The 20,533-nt window shown below is 51.5% G+C and overlaps 10 protein-coding genes across 10 annotated transcripts; 5 read left to right on the forward strand and 5 right to left on the reverse strand.

The window, feature by feature from the left end:
• Positions 1-399: 399 nt before the first annotated feature.
• On the forward strand, positions 400-1,176 carry CC1G_09992 (hypothetical protein; the record flags this gene model as incomplete). Its single annotated transcript, XM_001832726.1, has 4 exons — positions 400-601; positions 670-913; positions 970-1,052; positions 1,121-1,176. The coding sequence occupies 4 exons, from the start codon at positions 400-402 to the stop codon at positions 1,174-1,176; spliced, it is 585 nt and encodes a 194-aa protein (XP_001832778.1).
• Positions 1,177-1,810: 634 nt separating this feature from the next.
• On the reverse strand, positions 1,811-2,473 carry CC1G_09993 (hypothetical protein; the record flags this gene model as incomplete). The annotated part of the gene is made up of 3 exons (XM_001832727.2): positions 1,811-1,917; positions 1,984-2,223; positions 2,281-2,473. 3 exons carry the CDS (start codon positions 2,471-2,473, stop codon positions 1,811-1,813), a joined length of 540 nt encoding a protein of 179 aa, XP_001832779.2.
• Positions 2,474-3,367: 894 nt separating this feature from the next.
• Positions 3,368-4,219, reverse strand: CC1G_09994 (hypothetical protein; the record flags this gene model as incomplete). Its single annotated transcript, XM_001832728.2, has 4 exons — positions 3,368-3,450; positions 3,513-3,592; positions 3,649-3,886; positions 3,955-4,219. The coding sequence occupies 4 exons, from the start codon at positions 4,217-4,219 to the stop codon at positions 3,368-3,370; spliced, it is 666 nt and encodes a 221-aa protein (XP_001832780.2).
• Positions 4,220-5,105: 886 nt separating this feature from the next.
• CC1G_09996 (hypothetical protein) lies at positions 5,106-5,893 on the forward strand (the record flags this gene model as incomplete). Its single annotated transcript, XM_001832730.2, has 3 exons — positions 5,106-5,316; positions 5,390-5,705; positions 5,770-5,893. The coding sequence occupies 3 exons, from the start codon at positions 5,106-5,108 to the stop codon at positions 5,891-5,893; spliced, it is 651 nt and encodes a 216-aa protein (XP_001832782.2).
• A 445-nt stretch (positions 5,894-6,338) lies between these two features.
• CC1G_09997 (hypothetical protein) lies at positions 6,339-8,195 on the reverse strand (the record flags this gene model as incomplete). The annotated part of the gene is made up of 7 exons (XM_001832731.1): positions 6,339-6,455; positions 6,654-6,778; positions 6,880-7,394; positions 7,470-7,508; positions 7,574-7,659; positions 7,763-7,916; positions 8,053-8,195. 7 exons carry the CDS (start codon positions 8,193-8,195, stop codon positions 6,339-6,341), a joined length of 1,179 nt encoding a protein of 392 aa, XP_001832783.1.
• A 1,967-nt stretch (positions 8,196-10,162) lies between these two features.
• On the forward strand, positions 10,163-11,231 carry CC1G_09998 (RNA binding protein; the record flags this gene model as incomplete). The annotated part of the gene is made up of 6 exons (XM_001832732.2): positions 10,163-10,301; positions 10,363-10,535; positions 10,589-10,685; positions 10,744-10,806; positions 10,864-11,144; positions 11,211-11,231. The coding sequence occupies 6 exons, from the start codon at positions 10,163-10,165 to the stop codon at positions 11,229-11,231; spliced, it is 774 nt and encodes a 257-aa protein (XP_001832784.2).
• A 1,797-nt stretch (positions 11,232-13,028) lies between these two features.
• On the forward strand, positions 13,029-14,029 carry CC1G_15229 (hypothetical protein; the record flags this gene model as incomplete). Its single annotated transcript, XM_002910547.1, has 6 exons — positions 13,029-13,177; positions 13,293-13,386; positions 13,456-13,509; positions 13,650-13,683; positions 13,815-13,850; positions 13,890-14,029. 6 exons carry the CDS (start codon positions 13,029-13,031, stop codon positions 14,027-14,029), a joined length of 507 nt encoding a protein of 168 aa, XP_002910593.1.
• Positions 14,030-14,681: 652 nt separating this feature from the next.
• Positions 14,682-16,062, forward strand: CC1G_09999 (hypothetical protein; the record flags this gene model as incomplete). Its single annotated transcript, XM_001832733.1, has 5 exons — positions 14,682-15,018; positions 15,081-15,211; positions 15,274-15,456; positions 15,514-15,678; positions 15,754-16,062. The coding sequence occupies 5 exons, from the start codon at positions 14,682-14,684 to the stop codon at positions 16,060-16,062; spliced, it is 1,125 nt and encodes a 374-aa protein (XP_001832785.1).
• A 3,191-nt stretch (positions 16,063-19,253) lies between these two features.
• Positions 19,254-19,524, reverse strand: CC1G_10001 (hypothetical protein; the record flags this gene model as incomplete). The annotated part of the gene is made up of 2 exons (XM_001832735.1): positions 19,254-19,291; positions 19,401-19,524. 2 exons carry the CDS (start codon positions 19,522-19,524, stop codon positions 19,254-19,256), a joined length of 162 nt encoding a protein of 53 aa, XP_001832787.1.
• Positions 19,525-20,003: 479 nt separating this feature from the next.
• On the reverse strand, positions 20,004-20,307 carry CC1G_15230 (hypothetical protein; the record flags this gene model as incomplete). The annotated part of the gene is made up of 2 exons (XM_002910548.1): positions 20,004-20,121; positions 20,219-20,307. The coding sequence occupies 2 exons, from the start codon at positions 20,305-20,307 to the stop codon at positions 20,004-20,006; spliced, it is 207 nt and encodes a 68-aa protein (XP_002910594.1).
• Positions 20,308-20,533: the final 226 nt, after the last annotated feature.

The following is a 20,533-nucleotide window of genomic DNA, read 5'->3' on the forward strand; positions in this document are numbered from 1 at the left end:
AGAATCAATTCAAAGGTCTGTACTTCATACTTCGTATCGAAACGGGATCCTCCAAGCCTCTCTATGTCTCGCGAGTGGGCGCACTGTAGTCTTTGGTCTGCGGCTGATTTTCGGGGTTTAGTCAAGCGCCCACGCCCGCAAACACTGCATTTAGTGTGTACGCGAGACACACATCGATACCTCACCCCAGTTAACCTTCGACATGGACCACATGGACAATCGATCGAAGGAGCTTTGTGGACAGTTGCGTCTGTAGACAGCAGGTTGCAAACACTTCTCTGAAGCTGCCAAATCGTTGATTAATCGACGTTCTTCTATTGTGTACCGTATAAATAAAGACAGGATCTCTTCAGATACTTTACTCAAGGAGTTCACGCCCGGATTATCCCCTCTCCAACAATGCTTATCCAGTCAACTTTCTTGTACCTCGCGTACGCTCTTACCTTCGTGCTCGCTCTTCCTCAGAATCCGAGTGATCTCTCGGAGGACTGTCCAGAGATCATTCCAGGACCTGGTCTTCCAAGTCTCGCCTCCCTCAACCTCACTTCGGCCGATCTGTGCAAGTCGCCCGAGGAATTTCAGATGGAGCGCTACGGCTATGGTTCGTTCTTCGTCCACTTCCTGTAGTTCAGGACCAATTTCTTGACCCTTTCCAACACGTTCTCTCAGTGGATCCTCAACTTGCGGGCTCGATATCCAAGCTCAGCTCCAGGCAAACCACGGGCCCATGGTGCGGGAGTAGGACCATCTCCCCTTCAAAAGCAAAGTATTGCTACAATTACCTCTATTCCCTCGGGAACACCGCCTGTGCCGTCGGACCGCTGTACGGTGCTAGATTCTGCACAGCAGGAGGCGGTAACGACGTCGCCTGGTATGGAAACTCACTCAATGCACAACGGTCTGAATCGCCCTGGTAGGCGTTTCAAGCTCTATTGATAACCGACAGCTTGGTGACTAAATGAATAATAGCCGCGATGTTGCCCGTGGAGGACAGTGGGTCCTTGATAATTGCGTCATACACAACTCGCCGTTGGGCCGCCTCCAACAAGAAGGTGAGTGTATAGCGATGTGTCAACGTCCAATCTACTGTCATAGTACTTATTACACCTGTGTGGTCTAGGCTCAAACTTTGCAGCCGGGAGCACCAATATCGTCGTGCGAATTGAGAATTTGTAATACGGAGGGTCTACCAAGGTTCTGGGAGCGCATATCCCCCACAGATTAATGAACCTCTTACAGTGTTTTTCCGTCATCCACAGAGCTATGTCTCTTACAACCGTCTCAGACACAGAAATCCGCGTTTGGTGGTACGGCCCTTTTGCTATGTGTGTTCGACGATTATTACAACATTTGGTGCCCCTTTGTGCCATGGTAATCAAGAGGACTCCACAGGTGGATACTGCGAGCTAACAAACCGGGGCCATGACTGGAGTGTGAGGCACGAGCGACTTGTGTTAACGTGCGCGCTTAGGTTTAGACGCCGCTACTAAAAATGAACGCCATGTCTGGAACCTGGTTCAACCTCCCAAGACTTCTAACTCTATTTCTCGATCTGGCTTGAGATTACTGAAAGTTGTAGTGTCGGTCTCAAACTCCTCTCGCGATGCAGTGGCCTCAATTTGTGGGCGTCAACTGGACGCCAAGACAGCTCATTTCGTGATGCTCGGATAGCAGACCGTCGCTGACTCATTCATAAGATCTGATGTTCTACTACATGAGTTCAATCCGTACTATAAGGTTAAAGTTATTCCATGCAGCATTTGCACCTGGGCCACAAGGATTAGAAATGAGCGCCAAAGCAACAGCAAGATCAACGGGAGATGATATCACTCCTTACCTGCGGTGAGTTCCCAACCATACGATGTCCACAATTTGCAATTATCCAGCACCCAGTATCCTCCGCGGGCGACATCACGGCTAGATAGTAAAGATACGACCGATTCAGACATGTACGCCGTAATCGTCCCTTTGGGGATCACTCACCAAGTTGATTGAGAGTACAGCCCGTCAGCGGTGTTTCCATACCACGCGACGTTTCGAACTGTGCCGGTGGAATGACAGAACCTCGAGCCCACGCCTTGTTGGACGACGCAGGGTGTGTCTCCAAGGGCCCAAAGATAGTTGTAGCAGTACGAAGAATGACCCTTGGGGATAATGACTGGTTAACCTGTCTGGCGACGTGTGAATCTTCTTTGGGTAAATCGCCTAGGAGTTTCTCGTCGACTAGCAGAGTATTAGTTGTACAAACTTTCACGAAGTGTGGGATAGAACGGGGCGTACTGTAGCCGTACTGCGCCATCATAAACTCCTGAGGCGACTTGCATAGGTCTTGCGAAGTTAGGTTGAGGGAGGCTAGACTAGGAAGACCAGGCCCAGGTATGATCTCCGGACACTCGACATCCACCTTGCTACTATCCTGCGGGAGAGCGAGTGCCACAGAGACTATAAGCGCAAAATATACGAGAACGAGCATCAAGGAGACTTCTTGGAAGTGCTGAGCGGTAGGCTTGGTTGGCCCGAGAACAGAGGAGAATTTGTGAGCATTTTATACCCTACGAGTTGTCACTGGTTGTCCGCCATGCTCGGTTAGAATCAGCGTGTGTCTTGTTGGCGCCTACTACACGTGGGGGCAAAGAAGCGAAGACTCTAGATGCAGATGCTTATCATACTCTAGGGGACATTCCCTGTTATCGTTATCTGTGTACATCCCCAATTCTTCCTTTTTGTCCGTGTTCCTGCGAAGTTCTTTGGGATCGTTCTCCCCTCCACAAGCTGCGCTGGAGCATAGAGTATATACGGCGCATATAGCTCAGCAAATTCAGAGGTATGGTTATAATAGCGTACAGAACCTTGTTCATCCTTCAGACGTACGTACTCAGTGGCTACTCCTGATACCACCAGCGAATCCTCACGGCCACCGCACGCTCAAAAGAGCTACGGTACTGCCGAAGACAGTGGGCATAACCGTCGAGCAGCGTGAGCGAGTGTGTACCAGGTCTTCACGTCAGTTGTGGGCGCCTATTACCAATGATTGACGCCGACCTTGGTCTGATAGACACAGCAAAGCGAGGCTAATCCCCGTTTACTAAATGGTAAGTATTAGCTCGCCACGGGGATGCTTTCCCAATCAACTCTAGAATTCAGTCAGAGACCGAAGCGGAGTGGTACCTAGACTTGTCATACAGCTTTCGGGTCTGGGTATACGTTTGAAAAGAAAACCGTGCAATAGGAGCTTCGTACAGCATACAACTTCGAATGAGTATAAACATCAACGTGAATGCATCAGATGAATAGTTGAAGGGGTTGTGATCCCGAATAGCATAGAACGACAAAATATTCAATACAAGCCAAGCAACGTAGGAGACGGTCAGAATCCCAGTTGATTGTCCCACCAGCCCTTGTGTCCAATGCGAACAACCAAGTTCTGGTTATTCCAGGGGGCCTCCGTTCCTAATGATTGGTCACAAGCCTATTAGTATACGTCAATCGCATACAATCAAACCAAGGCTCACCTCCATGTTGCATCTGAGCCCCGCCGTAAGGCGTATGGCAGTTGTGCAAAATCCATATTCCAGCATTGGCGACCTCGTGGCTTGCAGTAGAAAAGGGTCATTACGGTCACTTGTCTATGGAGCGTCAAAGACGTACCATTTCGACTGCGTCCAATCGTTAGGACCGAGACCGTTCGTAGCCCCATACCAGGCTACTTCATACACATAGACGCTATAATTGGTATGGCAGAACCTAGCTCCCCACGGAGGAACAATGCAGTTCGCCTGGCCGAGGGAGAGGAGGTACTCGAAACAGAACCACCCTCCTTCTCCATACATGAGCACATTGTCGCAGGTTGGAGTGTAGCGTTTCTCGAGAGAATCGTCATGGGACTCTGAGAATGCATGGTCGTCAGGATCGAGAGGGCAACTCGGTGATTGTGGTCTCTAGAGATGCACGTACCTTTAATTCGCTCCATACGCTCGAACGCTCGAACGACGAGGTCGCGAGACGTGAGGTTCAGCGATTCGAGGGAGGGAAGTCCAGGGCCTGGAACAATCTCGAGATCCCCAACTTCAGCCGAATGGATTATCTCTGCCTTTGTGAGTAATTTGAAGTCCTTTGGAGTTCCATCAGCTTGCGGTAAAGCCAAGGAAACATTGAACAGGAAGGCAAACAAGGCGGCGAGCAGGAAGGCACCGCGAACAGAATGGAGGAAGGAAGTCATCATGGACTCTGTCTTTCCAACGTCTGCATCCCTTACACTTCTTATAAGCGTGCTAAATATCGGTGTGGGTGCTCACTGTTTGCGTTTCAGGCACTCTTGATATTCCACCACTCCCTCAGTCCTGTAGGCCACCCGGTTGCGACTCGGTATCTCCTTGGTAGAGAACCACGTAAGTGCACTCTCTACCTCGTACCTGGGCTTTAGACTGCGCCCAAACCATTGTAGGCCACCTTGAGGGTGCAGTCGGCTGGAGTGCTCGGTGAGCGCTACGGAGCGCCCTGGACCCAAGCTGAGGCTTTTCGAAAAAGTTCGACTGAACCTTGTATGCCATGACATGTACAGTAATCCTCCGAGTCGCACCTCCGCCCTACCCGGCCCGACGTAGCAAATCCGATACCGCGAACCTAAACCCAGTAACGGTGCTGTAGGGCCCAAATGTGGGCATCCCCTGTCCACGCCAAAGACCTTGTGAGCAATCGCACATCATACTGATTGTCTGGTTAGTATTCCCCGCCCTGATGTGCTTTAGACATCCCAGGTGACCTGCTTATTTCAAGACTTAGCGAAGGCCCACGTTCTACATAGAAGACCTGGCGGGGAACATCGTGACACCTATCTATCGTTATGTGTGGGTGCGTCCATGTGTACCCACTTAATTTCCTTTTGTTCTTCTTTCCTCCTTCTTTCGTGATTCTCGTCCCGCGTGACGTTAGAGTCCCAGAGCTTCTCGTTGTGCGTGACCAATGCCGTCCCAACAAATATATCCCCACTCAGAAAGCTCAGAATGAGTATCCTCTGCGTACGAAGACTGAGGGAGACTTTTAAATAGGGCCAAGTTCGAAGACAACCTAATCTTTGGACGCCTACGCATACTCTGTAGAGCATGATGAGAGCTCTAACGCGCTTCCTCGCCACCTGTTCTCTCATTTTTTCCCTCAGTTGTTGTCCAACCCTCGCCCTTCCACAACCAGTTACCACGGACTCGTCGGTGGGCGAGTGTCCAGAGGTAATCCCAGCACCCGGCCTCCCAAGCCTCGCATCCCTCAACCTAACATCCGCCGACCTCTGCAAACCGCCAGAGGAATTCATGAAGACCTGTACGTCCTCCCACCTTCCCATCCTTCTCCCGTCCATACCTAACCTCTTTACCTCTCATCTATGTATAATCAGATACTAATCCAGCCTCCGCATCCCTACTCGACACCCCCCTGAGCCTCGACCTCCCTCCAATTGCTACAACGAGCGCCAACGAAGGGGAAAGTTCGCTCGTCAAGCGCTACGAGCCCCGCTGCAGCACATCAGCCATGAACCCCGAATACGCCTGGGGGTGCTTCAACTACCTCCACGCACTGGGCAGCACGCCCTGCGTCATCAACTCCACCACCTACATGATCCGCTTCTGCTATACCGACGGCCCCGCGGGGAGCGTCGAATGGTGGGGCATGAACATGAAGGTTCACCTCGGGATGACTGTGCAGTCTACTTGGTGAGTTCGAATCGAACTTCACGCTGCTCCTTCGTTAATTTAACTATGATGAACGATCGTACAGCCGTAATGTAGCGCTGGGCGGCCACTGGGTCCTCTACAACTGTGTTATCGATGGAGCTTTGAGGGATGGCGCGAATGCAGCATGGGGAAACGAAGACATCGTTGTCATATTGGTTCCAGCTTAAATAGCTCAGGATAGCGCATGGCTGGTAGTCACAAAGGTCCAAGGAGAGCCCGTGAGCTTGCTTGAAGGGCCATGGAGAGGATAGCTACGTACGACGACCAGTCGCGAATGACCTTTTTTAACGAAAAAGAATAGCCATGAATAACAGTCACGGAAGGTAGTAGTCGACGAAGAGGTACACTCCATATGAGGCGCACCATCGATGGCATGCTTTGAAAGCTGCTCATCTATGGCTCGTGACAAAAACGATCAAAAAAATCACATTCAAAGTGTAAAAAGCAAAGGCATAAGTAAAAAAGAAAAGAACTCAAATTTTGAAATTTAACACTTCACATCCTTCACTTCGCATCCTTCACCAAGCACTACGAAGCGGCCTCAGGCTCTATCCCTCGAAGCCGTAAAACCTTTAACGCCAAACCACCACACCACCACAATGCACCGAGCCCTTAATCAGCATACGTGAAGCACCCAAGCTCGCCGTCGGTCTCCATCACGTCCCGCACGGTCACCTCCTCGCCTGGCTTAAGCAGCGTAGTGAACGGCATCACAAAGTCGAGGGTTACCTATAAACGAAGGCGGTTGTCAGTCAAGTTCTCCACGGCAAGTAAATTGAGATGAAATAAGATAACATGGGATGAGATGAAACGGGATGAGATGAGATGAAAACAGGTAAAACCAGGGAAAAGCCGGATAAAACGAGATGAAACGAGATGAAACCAGGTAAAACCAGATAAAACCAGATAAACCAGAGCGGCGCTTACCTGAGTGAAAGGCGGACGCTGCGTCGTCGGGCCAGAGATGGCGTACATCCTGTTCTCAGGGTCCGCGTTCTGCCATTTCCACCAGATACGATCGAGGTTGCCGTGGTGGAGGTAGAAGAGGGGGTCTATCAAATCGCATTAACCCGTCAGTTTCGCATTCGGAAAAAGTCAAACCAGCAGCAGAGAAACCACTGAGCAGTGAACACGCAGCAGTATTAACACGCACCAGCAGGACTCGAAAACGGATCCATCATCTCCCCACCCACAACCCCATGCCCGCCACCATGAATCCCCATCCCCGCACTCCCCCGTCCACCATTCTCAAGCACGGTCCTAAACACCTCAAACTCGGTCTGCTGCATCACAATATCCACATTCGCACTCGTCAGACTACTCTTCATGCCTTCATTAATACCCCTCAACAAACAGTGAGGCCCGATGGCGGTGCCAGGTCCCAGGTTGACGGTGATGTTGCTGAAGGGACCCGTATCGACGCAGCCTTGCTCGGGGAAGCCGGGGAAGCCGCCGCCGGGGAACCCTGGGAAGCCGCCGCCTGGAGGTGCACCGGTGGTGGTGGGCGCTGGGGCTGGGGCGGGCCAGCCCGGGAAACCGGGGTTCGTACCCGTAGGTTGAGGGAACCCGGGGAAGCCTGGGTTCGTGTTGGGAGGCGGGGTGTAGGTGCCTGGGACGCCGTTACCGCCGAAACCGGTGACGGGGTCGAAGACGGGGGAGTCGGCCATCCTAGATTCGAGTTGGGTGTTTTGTTAGCCTTAATGTTTGGCGGAGGAAGAGGAGAGAGGGGGGACTAGTACTTACAGTCCTGGCCCGTCGGCGTCGCGAGACCAGTCCCAGTACCTGTTCGACGAAACAAACTAGGCGTGAGCAGACGATGAGGAGGGGAGGAAAAGGAGAGGACGTACGTAGCGGGACCTTGGTACCCACACTCATCGCGCATCGCGTTGGCGTAGAGAGTCAAGAAGTGTCGGTGCCAAGCGAGGAAGTGTCCCTGCCGAATGACAACACAATCGTCAGCAAAGTCGATACTACCTTTCATCAAAAAGAGAGAGAGAGAGAGAGAGAGAGAGGAAGAAAGAGAAAGAGGTACTCACGACTTGATGAACCTGATTCGTCAAATCGATATGGCACGCTTGGAATTCATCAAAGCGCGAGACGACACCCTCGCGCGTAGCCGTGGAGGGCGTCTCCATCAGGCACTTGACGGCGCGGGTGTAGTCGATGCGTTCGTCGACGGTTAGGTCGCGCCTGTAGGGGGTTGGAGTCGTCAGTATATCAGCTTCCAGTCCTAAGAGGTACAATCCTCCAGTCCTAAGAGATACAATGCTTTGGCAGCTTCCAGTCCTAAGAGGTACAATGCTTTGGAAAGCGAAAGGATACGCACCATTCCTTACGGACACGCACATTCGCGCATTTGGCTCTCTTCTGGAGCGTGCTGTTAGCGCCAGCGGGCGAGGTGGTGGGTGCGCCGAGGACGCTCTGGATCCCGACGGCGAGGAGGAGGAAGGTGGTCGATAGTTTTACCATCGTTGAAATTGTCGTCGGTCGTTTTTAGAGGTGGGTCGTAGAGGTTAGTGTCGTGAACTCGAGGAGCGTCTTGCACGAGTAAAGCCGCTTGCGCTGGGTGGGTCTCGTAGAACGCAAGGGGGAGAGAGAGGGTCAGGAACGAAGTTGTACTTGGTACTAGCGGCGTCGTCGTCGTCGTCGAAAGTATACGTATACGCGTGCCGAAGGCCTCGGCTTCCCCATACACCAAAAAGACGCCTTTATATACCCACCCGGATCCCTAGTCCTCGATTTTTCTTGGCCGAGTCGCTTTATCCGAGTATTCTGCAGTCTCTCATAAGACCCAGTGTAGCTCACGTTCCCATTCGTTATCATTGAATGCCATCACGATTCACCCAGGGATCATGTTCGTGTTGACAGGTCGCTTCTGAGCTTCTCGAAGAAGAGTGGGGTAGGGAATGGAATGGGATGGGATGGTATTGAGTGAAAGGTTGGGGGGAGGCTTCCACTCGTGCGATGCTAGTAGAGATTGAATGTACCGATTGGATTGAATGGGATGAATGGGAAGCGCTGGGTTCGGAATTCGGAATGCGGCGTGGACGGATGAATGAGATGAATTGGAAGGTGTAGGCTCGGAATGCGGGGTGAATGGGGATGGCAGTAATTCGCAATTCGGGTTGACAGGAGTTTGAACGTGGATTGAATGAATGTCCTTGCCTGTACTGAAATGAATGTCCTTACTTGGAGAGCTTCGAAATGCAAGAGTTCGATCATAGAGCGGGCTGTTTCGACTCTTCAACAGAGATTGAATACCCTAAGGAGCTTCCAAACCATCACCGATGGACCAGACAGCTTCGAAATATTGACAGATGTCGAGGAGGATTGAATAAGAAGGCTAGCGGGACCGAAGGGCGGAAGGCGAGCATCGGAGAGGGACAAGAAATAAGCCAGACTGTGAAGGATGAGTACTGCGTGTGTGTTTATATTCCCTCAGAGGCGCAACTGCACCCATAACCTACACACCATCGACGTAATTCTGAGAGTTGAGTCTGGCGCTTCGCGGTAGCCAGTATTATCCAGTATCCATCGAAGAGAGACCCTAGGTTGCATTCTTTAGGACTGGGTAGGGCGTCGGCTAATCGTTTACTAGCATTTGAGCCAAGCGTCCACAGAAGAACCCAGATTCGAGGTTTATCCATTATATATCGCCGTTGATTGGGCAATTGGACGGTTTCTCTCCCAAGTGCACGAGGGAAGCGCCTTTTCTCCCCTAGGTGTATAGAGAGAAGCAATGGATGGCAGGACGACGTCACAGGGTCTACCCGCCCCAAGCGGCTCCGAGCCTCGAAACCTCGCTAAAACCAATCGGAAATGCGCTATTTCATAGGCAGAGTTATCCGATTGAGATTGGACATGCAGACCAAGATGCGGTGACGAGTTCGAAATCTAGAAACGTGTAGAGGTGATGGCAAGAGGGCCAATAGAGTCTCTTTGTCGATTCAATTGAGAAGCGATTGCGCTACGATGCGACCCTCAGACCCCGGAACCAAGGGGACGAACGGTTTAACCGGCGTTGCGAAGTACGTTGTCGGTTCCGAAGTTTCGAGGAAGAGAAGCAGCAGGGGTTCCAAGGCGCATGTTGAAGGGGGTTACGAGCGTTGATTCTTGAATACATCTGGGGTGCTATCTGACAGTGGATTGGGCGGGGATTGGTCGAGAGTCTAGAACCAGAGAGGGCGTATGCAGAGCTAGCAGCGGCTACGCTTCGTGATTCGTTGGCGTTGGTTGAGCGGATGGTTTGGTTCAAACAAGGGTTCAAACAAAGACGGACACAGGGTATGTATGTATTTGTGTGGGCTTGTTCCTAAAGCCGTAGACAATCCCGGCTGTGGTGGGCAGGACGCCAAAGCCTTCGAGTACAAACATGCGCAAAGCGCGCAGTCGAGCCGCGTGCGTTGATTTGTCCTGTTCTTATCCAACCGACCATAATGTCTGCAGAAACCGCTCAAGCTCCTCCCACCACGACCCCTCCTGGTGCTGTCAGTGCACCCTCTGAAACTCCAGCTCCGGACTACAAATGCGAAACGCTCTACATCCAGAACCTGAACGAGAAAATCAAGCCCGAAGGTCTTGTTCCCTGCCGCCATTCATCCACCCTGAAAAGCACAACTGACGTCTATGCATGTAGTCCTCAAGACAACTCTGCGAGGGCTTTTCAAGACGTACGGACCAGTCCTGGACGTCGTCGCCCACTCCAACTTGCGTATGCGCGGCCAGGCGTTTGTCTCGTTCGAGTCGGCTGATATCGCTGAGAAGGCGATGCGGGAGGTGCAGAGGTTCCCGTTGTACTCGAAGCCCATGGTGAGTCGTTCTCCATCGTCATCCCTTTCCCCAGACTGATGAGGGACCGATAGCAAATCTCGTTCGCAAAGACCCGATCGGATGCGGTGGTCAAGCAGAAGGATGCAGAGAATTTCGACAGTCACAAGGCGCGGAGGGAGGAACATAAGAGTGCGTTTTTTCCCTGTTTCCCATGAGTCTATAGATCTCACGACTAGTCTGAATGTAGAAGCGACGCGCTATACCAACCCCGTCAAAGCCAAGTTCAAAGCTAAACGCCTCGCAGCTGACGGTTCGTCTCCTCTTCAATAGCCCCGTTACTCCCTCTCACTTACACGTTCGCTACCAGTCGACGGTGGAGCAGCCGCACCCGCAGCTAAACGCCAAGCCATCCAGATGCCCGACGAGTACCTCCCGCCCAACAAGATCCTCTTCGTCCAGAACCTCCCCGAGTCTGTCACCAAGGACCAGCTCACCACCTTGTTCTCGCAGTACCCCAACCTCTACGAAGTCCGTCTCATCCCCACCAAGAAAGACATTGCCTTCGTCGAGTTTTTGGACGAAGCGAGTTCTGGCGTTGCCAAAGATGCGCTGCACAACTTCAAGATCGATGGCGAGAACAAGATCAAGGTGCCCCTCTTGTGGCTTTCCTATTCGCATAACCCTGTTCTGACTATACCTCTTCCTTCCTTTCAGATCACCTTCGCCAGGAAGTAGGGGGAGGGAGGACTGGTCGTCACTTCGACCTCGGACCAACGATTCGGGTTGTACAATTGGATCCAGTGTCGTCGTCATTGCCGTGTCCGTGGAATATGATCTCGCTACGATTGTGGAATGGCTGCAACTACCCTGAGCTTTGAATTCGAGGTACGTATTTTCATATGTCAGTACAGTTTTCTCTACTCATGGAACTTTTTTTGGATCGCGTTTTACTTCGATCCGACGTGTGTCGCGAGTTGTTTCGTCTCGTTGCCTTAGTAGCGGAAACCACGTTATGGAAATGTCGTAGCACTGGCTGCTTGACTCGAGATTATCGATTATCGGTTATCCGCGGATGCGGGACGGGGGCCCTGTACACAGTACACAAACGGGTCCCATGGACGACTGTCGCTTACACCTGTCCTCCTGGATTCTATTATAATTATGGGAAGGCGTGACATTATACATACATACACAGGTGTATGGGATGTACGCTGCAGTGCCAAGTTCATCCTGCCAGTTCTTCTGGAACATTGGCGGAGAGCGTTCTCTGAGCCGCACTACTAGTCACCTGGCGCAACGCTGTGCCAGGAGGGGTAAACAGAGAATCATTTGACTAATCACCAGATCTTTGGCGTGGACAATAGACGCCCACATTTGGGCCCTACACCCTCAGCGTTTGCCGTATTATCGGATTCGCTGTATCGGACCGAGTAGATCTAGAACGAGGTGCGACTCGGAGTATGCCACTGGAGCGTCTGTTTTATTTAGCTATTTAGCGCTCGTGTTGATCCACACATCATGAGCGAAGCCTATATACAACGGTTTTTTGATTGAATGCAATCCCATGAGCTAGGTGCTGGGATACGATTGTGGGGGCTTTGACCTGGGTGCCATCATTCAAGCGGAAGGTCCACGAGTGCATTTATGAGCAGGTCGTAGCGCAAAGATTCTCCCTTGAGCCCAACTTACCGGGTGCTGGGTTGAGGCTAGTGGGTTCACGCGTGCGGTGTATGGGTAGAATGGGTGATTCGGTACTAGGTTACGGTGCCTCTGAGAGAAACAATAACCGGTAGCGACTATTTGTCTGCCCGCACATCCATCCTTCCGACCGATGTGTGCGGAGGCTCTCAGGAAAGTGCCACCGCCAAGGGACCGATGGACTCCAGATACCCACATTTAGTTTCACAGCGACTACTCTGCGGTCAGACGTACTGCACGAGTACACCCTGTGACAGGTATATCGCTATCGCTGCCCACGACCACTTCCAGGTGCTATAAAGCCCTGAGTAGGCACTGACAGTGAACGTCCGACAACCCAACACAATGGTCGCTCTCCTCTCCTCTCCTCTGTACACGCACCGCTCCTCGCCATTGTCTTGAGCGCGGTTGGATGCGTCGTAGCTTTGCCACAGTCAACTGGCGCCGGAGTGACGAATCCAGCACTCCCGACTGCGCCTACTACCAGTGAAGAGCTCATCCGAGCTGCCGAGACTGGAGAGCTCCGAAATCGTGCCTGGCCCAGGCCTACCATCTCTTGAGTCTGTCTCTGAATCTCACCTCTCGCGATCTCGTCGTTCGCGCACTCGAGCGACTTGAGCGAATTAAAGAAGCTGAAAGTGAGTTTCTTCCGACCTTGCCAAGTTTTCGCCAGAAATTAGGAGTTGATCCCTGACTATTCCTTGACCATTCCCTGCATACACTTGGACTGCTTCAACGTAGCAGAGGTTAGCGAGGGTTCGGGCTCTCTCATGAAGAGGTACACCCCCTCTTGCAACGCAGATTCAATTGACATAAGCCACGCCGCGTTCTGTTATGAGTACTTACCTCCATGCTATTGGGGGTACTACCACCTGCGCCGTTCCATCCGGAGGATCGAGGTTTTGCCATTCTGTATCTCCGTATGGCCACAACGTCACCTGGCATGGGGCGGTGAATGGCGTGTCCTACGCACAATCGAACTGGTGAGTTGTTCATACTGTCTTTCGACTGACTCGGGGACAGACAGACAGATCGAAATCTCACCCCGCGCCCCCGCCCCTTGCTTTTTATGTAATTTTTCGTTTCACCCATTGACAGTGCTAATGTCGCAGACGGTGGAGTACTATGGGTTCTGAATATTAATAACTGCAAATTCCTGAACCCTTGGTTCCCACATTGGCATTTTATGGAGGTGAGTGCGGGTACACACTTTGTGTAGGTTGGAGGTGTGCCTGGCCTGACGGCTTGATTTTGAGGACAGGCTCAAATGCTGCCTTGGGGAAATGAGAACCTCATCGTCACGATCCGCAACAATGTGAAATTAAAACCCAAATCAGTAGTATTGTGTATATATACTTATGTGGCGCTGCGATTGTTGCTTCTTTTCCGACTTTCCTCGCGATTTTGAAATCGCAGAAGTATGGTCTTTTCCATGTATATTATTACTTCTTTTAGCCCTCGATGTACTTCAAGAATGCGCATCGATATTGTAAGTGTCTACATTGAATGTCAGTGTAAGAGAATGACATATATGCCTTTCCCTTTAACCCTCTAAACCCTCCAACCACTGGTTAAGTCGTCGTTTGCTCCCGCCGAGGTCTGATTTAAGGACGGTAACAGCATCCTCCCGGCGTCCTGACTCGTACTACTGCACTTGTAAGTCCACTGACCCAACCCTCACATCCCATTTCCAAGACCTACTACCTAGGGTTTACGTGGTCAACCCCATCCGCATTCTCCAGCTTCCTGCGAGTATGGCCTCTGTAAAGGTCGGGATGCCGTTCGAAAATTGCGTTGACCTCTCAGGCTGCCCCGATGCTAATTTTGTGCGATAGCTGTAGAATGTCGGCGTTGCGCGCGCGTGGGTCCTGAGTGCGGACACATGGGGGGATATACCCTCAAGCCTGTCCGTCCCAACGAATATAATGTAGAAGTTGATATTTGGGTCGATTGACTGAAGGCGAGCGAGTTCGAGTAGAATGCACTTGGCGATTGACATGGAGTCGACCGTACAGGGTGCCACCCATGGAAGCTGCCCTTGCCTTTGGAGTATAAACCCAAGGTGAGGTGGATATATGTAGGTGGATAAGGACCGAATTTGCTCCGAGAGTGACATAGTACGGACGTCCGTGAATGGGCCGACAGAGTACAGGCAGACCTTGGCGAAAAAGCGAACACTACGGGCTCGAAGGTATTGCGAATTTAAAGGGTTCAGTATCATCATCGCAAGGGAGTCTAAGTCGTTTCATTTGCAGAATACACATTACGCAATGCAATTCATGCTTCCCTCCTGCCCGGTATCTCTTTTACGCAAATTCTAAAGGTATTTCTCGCAGCCAACGCGTCGAGGCGAGGCTCATATAGGGGAGCGGATATCAGGTAGCATCAAACCGGCATCAACGGCTTCGTGGTTGGTAAGCGAGACAAGGTGAAAACTCGGAAATCTCCGGTGGACCGCTCCCCCCTGTTCATCATATTCCACCACCCATGTCGAAACTTCCACCCTCCCTTCCCAAACCCATTCAGGACTTGGACGACGCCCAAAGGGCCTATAATCTCCTTCTGGAACTCGAAAAGCGGTTGTTGATTCCCAGTCAGGAAATCCAGTTTGGTTTTGGGCGGGCGAGTACGAGTCAACCGAAAACGAACGCGGACCCCCGTGAACGGAGGAAATTGGTACTATGTCGGATCCTCGGGTACCTCCTACACCACGCCCCTACGTATGAAGCTAGAGCGTCCGTCATCGATGGCATCCTCGCGTGTAACGGTGATGCAGAAGAGGTGTTAGAGTTTGGGGAGGGGTTTTTGTACTTTATTCGAGCTTGTGAGCTTTACCTCAGTCACTTGGAGGGGGTTGAAAGGGCTCACATTCATTTGCACGAATAGTTCACTCAAACCCAGCCAAAACGACAACACCTTCCCGTGACCTATTCGATCGTGCTGCATCTGATCTCCGAGTGGAGGACGCGAGCGGCTCGAGCTTGCAGCCCAAAGACCACTGGTCAGTCAAGAAATACGTACGTACCTTCCATTCGAAGATGAGCCTCGCCTTTATTGAACTCTGTATTCGTTCATTTAGGCTTTGAAGCGTGACGGATATCGCTGCATGATTAGCGGCGCCTTTGATGGAGATGCTGGCGAACAGTTTCCAGAGATCCTCGCAAAGAAACGAGGGGTGCCCGGAAGTCGGTGGGCAGCCACTCGGTGCTCCCATATCTTTGCGGAAGTCATGAACCACGATGCCGACAACACTGTAGACGAGGTAATTTATACCACCTTGGATTAAATTTCTAGCTGACACTTGCTTTCTTCGCGGCAGGGCAACTGGAGTGCGAGCATTTGGATGACACTCGAAAAATTTGGGTATGCTAGTATGCTGGACGAACTGAAAGGCTCCAGTATCCACCGACTGGAGAATGTGATGACATTGGATCCAACCGTGCACGCTCACTTCGAGTCGCTCAAAATATGGTTGGTCGCTTCGGTGAGCAATCCACTTGATCCACTCCGACCCATACTAACCTGAAATCCTCGTCTACGGCTCCTCACTAACCTCCAGGACGATCCAAATGCAGAACCGAACACCTACAAACTCGAGGCTACCCGTCCGTTATTCATCGAGGACTACCCCAAAATCGTCCGATTCCAATCGAGCGATCCTGAAAGCCTCCCTCTTCCCAGTCCTCGATACCTTGAGGTTCATGCTGCGGTGGCAAGGATAGCTCACCTTTCCGGCGCCACTCAGTACATTGATAGGGTGATGAGGGACCTTGAAGACAGCACGGTCCTTGCGGATGACGGGTCGTCTGGCGAACTACTCGAACACCTCCTTAAGCAGGCCCGTCCTCGCGAGATTGAGAGTCATTAGACTGCTCGCACCTATATCCCTAGCGCACGTACCATGGACCATGCCTGGATCTCCCGTCCAGCGTCTACATACCTGTTCAATCGGACTTCGATCGCTGAGGGCCCCAGTCTATGTCGGTGGACTCTGAGGATACAACCTGCGGTACGTATTTTCGTATGTCAGTCACAGTTTTTCTATTAATGAGAAATTCCTATATTTCGGTTCTTTGACTACGCGCATCCCGAGTGTTGGTCCCAAAGTTCCAAACGAAAGTGGGATGGCGAGCGAAAGAGTGGGATTGTCTCTGGGTGGATTGCTTGCTTTCCATACAGTATGACGGATACTTTGACTACGTATGTTTTAGCCGGGTCTAGCCTGCTGCCTTTGACTGTGACGTGGAGAGTTACGGGTCACTGAGCTTGAAGACGCCTACATTGAACCCTGCACCTGGCCCACACCGTATGTAAACTGTAAGTAATTCGTTTATACTCGAAGCAGACTCGCCTGTGTCGGACCGGAGTTGCGACTCGGGAGGATCGCTGCATTGGGAAAGTCCGAATTGAGAACTCTTCCTCAGAACGGCCGCTGAGGCCTCGTGGCTTCTGGTTCCTGCAATCGTCGTTGGCGTCGCCTACATGATGGGTCGTAAGTACATGTGTGGGCAAACCCGAGCGCTCATCGGACATCCGCCTAGAGCTTTTGGCCCAATTTACTCTCAGGGCTAGATACGCCGCTACGATCTTGTGTGACTCCATGTGTGTGCGTACTCTCCCACCGGGATGCGCCTACATCGATCCAGCCTGGCCTCTGTGCCAGTTATACAGTATAAGAACAATCCGCTGCTGGGTGCTTCTGGCAATAAACACTCACCAGCACAACCACTCCAACCAACTACAGTCTGTGACTCAAATATGGTGGTTTCTTCCCCTCTGTCTCCTGCCACGCGCGCCGTTTCGTTCCTCGTTGTTGCTTGAGCGCACTTGGAACTACTAGCAGAGTGTCTGCTTTGCCAGGGTCACGCGCACGTCCTGAGGCCTCTAGTATTGGTCTGAACGTGGAACTTCTTGATCTCGTCCATGCCGCCGACGCTGGAGAACTGAGAATCGTGCCTGGTCCCGGCCTCCCATCCCTCGAATCGCTCAACCTCACTTCACGCGATCTCGTCGTTCGCGCGTTGGAGAGGGTGGAGCGGCTTAAACTTGAAGCTGCTGCTGCTGCTGAAGGTGAGTTGTCCTCTCCGGCCCTGCTACCTGGCCTTGTATATATTCATTGAGCAAAAGAACTGATCAAAGTTGCTACTATATGATAATACTTAGATTCCCCGTCGGGCGGCTCGCAGCTCGAGAAGCGGTATACACCGACATGCAGTTCAAGCGGTAGCTTGTCCCCATACAGCGCATGGTTCTGTTTCGAGTACCTTCATGCGATCGGGGGCACGACCTGTGCAGTCCCGTCCGCGGGATCCAGGTTCTGCCACTCGACTCACAACAACGGCTACGACGTCGCGTGGTGGGGCTGGGTGAACGGTGTGTCGTACACGCAGTCGAGTTGGTGAGTCCCAGTAGTGTCCGCGCTGCTAGTGTGCTACTACGTGGACTACATACATTTTCGAGTCAAACTCTCTAACTCTAACCTCTCGTTCTGTTGTGGGTACGGTATAGTGCGAATGTTGCGGATGGTGGGCGATGGGTGCTGGATAATTGCCGTCATTTCCTGCCTGTGCCCCCGGGGTACCAGAATGTACCAGGTGAGGAGACGATTTTGTTTGTTCTTTTTTTCCTACATCCATACTACATCTTAGTCTTCGTCGTCCCTCGGGCTCCACCGCCCAGGCTGCGCGCCTATCAACGTTGCATTATAACTGACTTGCCCTCTATTTGTGGATATACTAGGTACCAACGCTGCTTGGGGAAACGAGAACCTCATCGTTGAGATCGGCAGACTTTGAACGGCCGCCGTGATTGGAATCGGCTCGCTCGATGTCGGATGGACTGGATGGAGTGAGGTAGTGTAGTCGATTAAGTTCACTACATATAACTGTAGTAGTGCCAATGTATAAGTTTGTTCGAGCTCGATGGGAATAAGTACGAATTCTTACTTGATTTTAGACTGGAACGCTTGGTTGCCCGATGTCTTTCCAGTTCAAACAATTGGCGTCCATCGTACCAATGGAAGTTCTTAAAGTAGATGTTAGTCGAAGAGTATTTGTACGCTACATACTTCCTACTACTACTACTAGCTACCACTAGTACTACTTGAAAGAGAAGCGATTTCAGTTTCATCCATCGTCAGCATGAAGACGACGGAGACTATATCAATATATACATGAAAATAATGCCAGAAGAGGATCAGGTGTATTGCGCGCGCATCTGCACCGTGCAGCGGGCTGGGTTAACTTGGCTAGCCGTATTGGCGGGATGGTCGATGAGCGACCTCCCAATGCATTTCGGATGCACACAGCCGCGGCCCGCACAGCGCATCCACAGCGTCAGCGGCTACACGAAACCAGACGGACGGCATAAGTACCCCAGAGGAGTACACGCACAGTATCGTTGCCCACAATCTTTTTCCAGGTGCTACAAGGTCCATGATCTTTCGTATACCGTTCCTGGTGGGCTAGAGTGTTGGCAAAGAAAACGATAGATAGGTAGGTAAGGCCGCCAAGGTTGATAACGATCTTCCCCTACTGTTAAGTAACAATATCGTATTTGGGGTTTTACTCTTGAGGGTCCAAACGAGACGTCTACAGAGTAGGCGTCATGGTGTCCCCGAATCCCGGACCATGTCGTCTAGAAAATGGGCGGAGAACGTTCTCTGAGCCGCACTTGTCACCTGGACGCATCACAGTGTGTCAGGCAGGTACACAGAGAATCATTTTAACTAGTCACCAGGTCTTTGGCGTGGACAATAGACGCCCACATTTGGGCCCTACAACCCCGGCGCTTACGGTATCGTATTCGCTGTATCGGACCGAGTAGATCTAGATCTAGAACGAGGTGCGACTCGGAGTATGGCGCGTCTACTTTAGCGCTCACGTTATTCCACCACACCATGAGCGAAGCCTACAACGGTTTTTGATTGAATGTAATCCCAGGAACCAGATGCAGGATACGATTGCGGGGCGTTGACCTGGGTGTTCAAGCGGAAGATCCATATATGCATTAACGAGCAGGTCGTAGCTCAGAGAGTCTCCCTTGAACTTTCCTCATGCTTCATATCTCTATGTCGGTCACAGTCGGTGCAGGCTGCTCTAAGAAATTTAAGAGAAATGATTGAGTATCGTCCAGCCTCAGCATGAAGGCGACATAAGCACACAGAAATAATGATCTAAGAGGGTATGGGCCGTATGGCGGACGCACCCGCACCGGGTGCTGGGTTGAAGCTTGTGGTTTCGCGCGGATCGGTGAGATGGGTGATGAGGTACCAGGTTAAGGAGGCCCTGAGGGAATCAATATCCTGTCTAGCGACTCTTTGTGCGCCCATGACGCATCTATCCTTCCGACCGACGTGCACGGAGGCTCTCAGGGAAGTGCCACCGCCAAGGGACCGATGGACTGCAGACACCCACAGTTAATTTCACGGCGACTACCTTTGGGGCCAGACGTACTGCACTAGTGCACTTTGGCACAGGCATCATTGCCTACAACCTTTGCCAGGTGCTATAAATTCCAGAGTAGGCACTGACAATGGACATCCAACAACCAACACAATGGTCGCTCTTCCATCAGCAAAACATAGATATGATTCCAAGAGCTTACGGTGATGACAAGAGTGAGGTATCGTTGCAAGGAAAGGGGTTTTGATCGGAAGCACCAAAATATCCGGCAAGCTTCGGCAAACCTTGCAAGGTTCGTCGAAAGCTTGTAATCTATACCGTCACCTTGTAAGGTCGCTATTACACTTCCCTCACCTTGCCATGTGAGGCGATTTTCTTATATTATTCCCCACTGCCTTCTGATTTCTCAAAGTCCTTGCAATCTCTCGCCGTTTCCGATTCCGGCGTGCGCGCTTCCATGCCTCCCAGCAACCTCGGTCATGGTCGTCTGGGCCGTACACGACGAATGCCAACCAGGTGCACCGCTGTGGATATTATACATTAAAGAGCTAGAATACGTCGAAAAACTGAATGCAACTCTCAAGGCGATAGTGAACCTGTTTCTTTCCCACCTGAGCTCACTCAATCCCTCCTCGCCGATTCGTCGAAATTGTGCTATCCTGGAAATGGCCTTTCGAGGACTTGTAGAACCTGTCGCGTTTTGTGGTCATGGTCCAGCGCTATAGATTTCTCTGTTTAATACTGTCTGATTTGCTTCAATAGGTCGATTTTAGGTCGTGATCCTTGCAAAGGTTTGGATAATCTTGCAAGGCACAGGTGAATCTTGTAATGATCGAGTAACCTTGCAAGGTTCCGAGCAATCTTGCAAGGTCGTAGATAATCTTACAAGCTGCGAAAGATAGTGTCACCTCCTCACTTTTTCTTACAAGCTCAGCA

The sequence above is a fragment of the Coprinopsis cinerea genome (assembly GCF_000182895.1).
Source record: "Coprinopsis cinerea okayama7#130 chromosome 9 map unlocalized cont3.9, whole genome shotgun sequence".
Taxonomy (NCBI): Eukaryota; Fungi; Basidiomycota; class Agaricomycetes; order Agaricales; family Psathyrellaceae; genus Coprinopsis; species Coprinopsis cinerea.